Source organism: Cydia fagiglandana, chromosome 15 (genome assembly GCF_963556715.1).
Source record: "Cydia fagiglandana chromosome 15, ilCydFagi1.1, whole genome shotgun sequence".
In the NCBI taxonomy this organism is placed as follows: Eukaryota; Metazoa; Arthropoda; class Insecta; order Lepidoptera; family Tortricidae; genus Cydia; species Cydia fagiglandana.
This window is the reverse complement of record NC_085946.1, coordinates 15,472,169-15,478,168: the sequence shown is the minus strand read 5'-3', so window position 1 is coordinate 15,478,168 and position 6,000 is coordinate 15,472,169. Positions and strand designations below refer to the sequence as shown.

Genomic DNA, 6,000 nt, shown 5'->3' with positions numbered 1-6,000 from the left:
GAAATAAACTTATTAGTTTACAGAGATACATACCTATATCTAAAAAAACCACATCATCTCACCCGTCTATTCCAATGACTAGTAATTCCAAACATCAATTATCACATGGAAATACACTATGTTTTGGCAGACCTAAAGATAATTACAAAATTTCCGTCATTACTACGAAATGACTGGTAAAGCTCGAAAATGTAGAAGAACCACGCAAAAATCTAGCAATTTCATACCTTATTGACAAGGCAGTAAGACTCTTGACGTAAGAAATTGCAGTGGTTCTACTATTACAATTAAACTTAGGAGTTTAACCCTAAAAGGGACACAAGGAAACATGTTGGTGCGTTACGCAACCCAAATGGCACCCGTAGATATTATTGTTTGAGAAATATTTGAAAGTGTTTAAATATTTCACATTCGGTAAGGTAAATACTACGTACATATAATATATATTACACCGATTCGCATATTGACATAAGTACTCCAGAGCTATTAGTCCTTCAGTGGATTTGATTAGTACCGAACTCTCAATAGATGCTTATTCGTACTCTGACGATAGCATAAACAATAGGAAAGAACCAGCTTTGGATAATGTTCGTTGGTGTATGTATGACAAGGAACCACAAGACCTTCGTTCCGTGTAAACAGATTTCGAGATTTCCGTATTCACTATCATCCAATATAAAACGAAAGTGCTGAAAAACGAGTTTAAGTTAGATATCTTCAAAATATTCCCCTTGAACACAAATGCAAACTGTTTAAGTTGAAATTGTATTTTTTTGTCCGGAAATAGATCTGGGGCCCATTTATCGAACGATATTAATCTAATATTATTGGTATGTTGTCATGGAAACCCATACGATTTGACAGTTCGTAGACTAATAACATTAGTCTAATATCGTTCGATAAATAAGTCCCTGGGGCCCATTTCTCGAACGATATTAGACTAATTTTATCAGTGTGTGGCCATGGTATAGCTTCTACGATTTGACAGTTCATGGATTAATAATATTAGTCTAATATCGTCCGAGAAATGAGCCTCTGAATTTATAAAGAATACTTTAGCACGGGAACTTTTAATAAAGGGCATTTCAGAATTTGAAAATACAGAAATCGTATTAATTCACAGGATTTGAGAAAATGAAAATATATCAGTCAAAAGATTCAAAATAACAGTAACATTCTATAATAACAGTTTTTGATTTTGGTTTGAAAGATTTGAACAAAAATAATAAATGTAACAAATGGGAACGTACACTAATTTGAACAAGAAGGCAAAGGACCGGCGCAAGTGGAAAAGAACAGAGGGCCTACCGCGAACCACGTGCGACGTGTGCCTCTCTGTCGCACTTGTTAATTCGTACGTAAGTGTGATAGGGAGGCAACACGTCGAAAGGGTTGTAGCGCTTCAGGAAGTGAAAACTTTGGTTTGGCTTCTAAAATCTCACAGGAACGTCAGGAACGAAGGTAACACTAGAGGGGATCTAATCATACACGACCAGATAATCTATGGGCTAGGTACCGCAGTGCAGGATCTTGCGGAACGCCTTTCTAAACTCCGGATTGAAGATGGTGTAGATGACGGGGTTGAGGAACGAGTTGATGTAGCCCAGCCATGTTGTGAGGATGAAGACGGTGTAGCCGGGCCCGTAGGGGAGCCCGAGCTTAGTGCAGACGGCGTCGAAGACCGAGCAGGTGAAGAACGGCGCCCAGCAGAAGAGGAAGACACCTGGAATTGGATATTGGATTTTAGACGATTTAATTGGAATTATCATTGATATAAAAGTAAAGACGATGACGGCTTATAGGGCTCTTGCCAGTGTCAGTAAGAAGTAAAGAATATTAACAAGAATTTAAATAAGAGTTACGAGCGAGTCTTGTTTGTAATGTAAGTACATACATTAAGTATGTTGGCTCGGAAGACGGCGAACCTGGCCGCTGATGCTGCGGACCTGAAGCGCCGGCGCGGCGTGGAGATTACTGAGCTCTTGCTGAGGTTACTTAGCTTCTTCCTGCTAACTTACCCAGCACAATAGCAAGCGTCTGCGTAGCCTTTTTCTCCTTCTTCGCGAAGCTCTTGGCTCGCAGCTTCTCAGCTCGGTTAGCTCGGAAGATGGTAAACCTGGCCGCTGATGCTACAGACCTGAAGCGCCGGCGAGGCGTGGAGATCACTGAGCTCTTGCCGAGGATGCTTAGCTTCTTCCTGCTAACTCACCCAGCACAATAGCGAGTGTCTGCGTAGCCTTCTTTTCCTTCTTCGCGAAGCTCTTGGCCCGCAGCTTCCCAGCTCGGTTGGCTCGGAAGATGGTGAACCTGGCCGCTGATGCTGCAGACCTGAAGCGCCGGCGAGGCGTGGAGATCACTGAGCTCTTGCTGAGGTTACTTAGCTTCTTCCTACTAACTTACCCAGCACTATAGCGAGCGTCTGTGTAGCCTTCTTCTCCTTCTTCGCGAAGCTCTTGGCCCGCAGCTTCCCAGCTCGGTTAGCTCGGAAGATGGTGAACCTGGCCGCTGATGCTGCAGACCTGAAGCGCCGGCGAGGCGTGGAGATTACTGAGCTTTTGCTGAGGTTACTTAGCTTCTTCCTGCGAAAGAGTTTTCTTGTGAGTTTTTTCTTGTACTAAGCAGAGCTGGGTGCTATATAAATAGCAATGTGACGGACAGACGGATGGACAGAGTCGCATCATAAGGGTTCCTTTTGTGGCTTTTTGGTACGGAACTCTACGAAATTTGACATTAAAGGACCATTGGAAAATGCCTGTTTTGATTGAGGGTCAACTAGTGATTTTTTGAAACAGGTCCGTTCGCTCGTAGTGACGATTGGTCAACCAGTGTTAGTGTAAGAGAGATGCGTAGTAAGATATGCTATTACTTTTCTTTCGGTAAATAAAATTACTCTGATTTTCGTTTCGCAGGCGTTGATTAGTAGCTGCATGGATAATTTGGCAGGGTACCTAACGTTTAGCATAATTTAATTATGCAGATTAGTCGTCTTCAAGCTTAATTCGCTAGGCTCTGTAAAACGATATTTGCAAATCGACAACTTGAGTTATAACAGGTTTTTTTTTATAACATTTGTAATTAGAATGTATTCGGATACTACCGAATGATTTGAATGAAAAAAAGCGCTGGTGGCCTAGCGGTGAGAGCGTGCGACTTGCAATCCGGAGGTCGCGGGTTCAAACCCCGGCTCGTACCAATGAGTTTTTCGGAACTTATGTACTTACGAAATATCTTTTGATATTTTACCAGTCGCTTTTCGATGAAGGAAAACATCGTGAGGAAACCGGACTAATCCCAATAAGGCCTAGTTTACCCTCCGGGTTGGAAGGTCAGATGGCAGTCGCTTTCGTAAAAACTACGTCAAATCGTGGGATTAGTTGTCAAGCGGACCCCAGGCTCTCGTGAGCCGTGGCGAAATGCCGGGATAACGCGAGGAAGAAGAAGACTAACGAATGACTTCGGGATTGCGTAAACTTATGGGTAATTTTCGAAATTAGCTGATCCAGATGACACGCTGTCCAGAACGTAACTAAAGCCTCAATAGCTAATGAATAGGTATGTACCCAATACCTGTCTACCCCAACCTATGTATATGTTGCACAATACAAACGTGCAAAAGCTAACATTACTTACCTGAACCAATTAGCAAAGTAATCAGCTTATCGTTCGCGTCTGCCGCGGAAACGATTTATTGTCGTTATCTTTTAATTGCACGTCAACGGCTTATTCCCTTTGCTCCCTTTGTTCAGGTGTAGGTACAGTCAGCAGCATAAATTGATAAGCGGGCGAGGTGTTCAAAATTACCTTGACACGCTTTCATTCTCTTAACAACAAAGTCGCGTCAAGATTACGAGTATTTTGAAACAACCGGCCAAGAGCGTGTCGGACTCGCGCACGAAGGGTTCCGTACCATTACGCAAAAAACGGCACAAAAATCACGTTTGTTCTATGGGCACCCCACTTAAATATTTATTGTATTCTGTTTTTAGTATTTGTTGTTATAGCGGCAACAGAAATACGTCATCTGTGAAAATTTCAACTCCCTAGCTATCACTTGCTATCACGGTTCATGAGATACAGCCTGGTGACAGACAGACGGACAGCAGAGTCTTAGTAATAGGGTCCTGTTTTTACACGACTGCCCAAACAAAAAGAGTGTATTGTTTTTCAGCGTTCATGTTTGTATGTATTTACCTATTTATTTATGTGAGTTTCTTTATTCCACCTTAACTTCTGAATGCCTTAACCGATTTAGATGTATGATACATCATTAGAATCCTTACGTTATCCCGGGTGACATAGGCTATGTGACGTCATTATAAAAACATTATGGCGGACTTAATACGCGATATAACGCAACCTTTAGAAAAAAATATCGTGCAAACCTATCGAGTGGGGTATCAAAATGAAGGGCTTTGAAAGCCGATTGATAATATATATGCAACATGTGGGTTTAAGTTTAATTTTGAGAAATTAAGAAATGACAAAATATGTTAAGAGAAGATAATCTCATAAAACCAAATATTATTATTAAATGGGATACTTATTATAAAAGGAAGGAGTTTGTCCGCTGACCATAAAATAATATAATTATATTAGCGTCGGGCGTAGGCCGACATACGTGCACGCTGTACGCGTTCCAAAGCTGGACGACTCGACTTTCTCATACTAAAAGTGTCGTAATACGTGACACGCTGTACGCTTACCAAATCCGGGCGCCTTGGGCGCCCTCATACCTACTCAAAGCGTCGGGCGTGGCCCGAAGTACGTGGTGCGCTGGACGCGTTCCAAAGCCGGGCGCCGACGGCGCCCTCATACTAAAGATGTCGGGCGTAGCCCGACGTACGTGACACGCTGACGCTTGCCAAATCCGGACGCCTTCGGCGCCCACATACTCAAAGCGTCGGGCATAGCCCGACGTACGTGGTGCGGTGTACGTTTTCCAAAGCCGGGCGCCTTCGGCGCCCTCATACTCAAAACGTCAGGCGTAGCCCGACGTACGTGATGCGCTGTAAATGTTCCAAAACTGGGCGCCTTTGGCGCCCTCATACTAAAAGTGTACGCGTACCAAAATTCGACTTTCTCATATTAAAAGTGTCGGGTGTAGCCCAACGTACGTGGCGCGCTACACGCGTTCCAAATAGGGCTTGCATTCCGGAATTCTGAAATTTCGAAATTCCGGAATCTCGGATAAATTTTCCGATATTACAATTCCGGAATTGATAACACTGAATATCGAAAATTCCGGAATTGGATTTAAGTACTTTTAATACGTTTCTTATTGAAAATTGTTAAGAAATTACACTACACTGGTATTTTTTGTCGTTATTAAGTACGTGCCTGTTAGTCATTGAATGAACTATACTTAGTATGTTTTACTTTTCCGTTTGCTAAAGCAGCTGGAAAATATGGGCTCATAATAATAAAAATATATTAAAACAAGGCCATTTACTTGCTTAGAATAGCCAGAATAGTCTGAATCCTAAATAAGTGAATTTTTAGAATTGAAATTTAAAAATATTTGGACTTTGTATCTTCGATTCAGATTCGATTTCGGATCCTGTAGAAGCACAGAATATATGATGATATTCTGAATCATTTTAGGAACTAGGAAGGCAAACTCAAACTTAGACCTTGAACTGCTTAAACAACACCACTACCTACTAGGTTAGGAAGAGTAGGAAACTTAACAGTTTCCTATGTATTATTTGGTTTCCTATGCATTTAACTATTTTATAAAATTATGCATCGAATGGTTTCCTAGCAACTCTGGTTTCCCCAAATAAATACCCCGTATGATAGAAGTGAATTAAAGTAAACATTTTAATAAGGTGGTAAAATAAGAGGTGAAAAAACGTATAGGTACTTCAAATTAAATTTCTCTTAAACAATACTAACTTGGACGTGGACGTCTTATGGCTGAGATGATGATGATGATGATGAATACTAACTTTAATAAACGTAAAGTATCAGAATTTCACCTTTTTATGTTGTTTTTACTAA

The 6,000-nt window shown here is 41.4% G+C and overlaps 1 protein-coding gene across 1 annotated transcript in view; it reads right to left on the bottom strand.

Annotated features, from left to right (window-relative positions):
- Nucleotides 1–1,472: 1,472 nt before the first annotated feature.
- Nucleotides 1,473–6,000, bottom strand: part of LOC134671409 (dopamine D2-like receptor) — a 54,866-nt gene continuing 50,338 nt past the window's right edge. Inside the window, exons 7-8 of the mRNA XM_063529263.1 lie at nt 2,401–2,579; nt 1,473–1,723 (exon numbers count right to left, since the gene is read on the bottom strand). Coding sequence (XP_063385333.1) covers nt 1,509–1,723; nt 2,401–2,579 — 394 coding nt within the window. The 3' untranslated portion in view covers nt 1,473–1,508. The remainder of the gene's footprint in view (nt 1,724–2,400; nt 2,580–6,000) is intronic.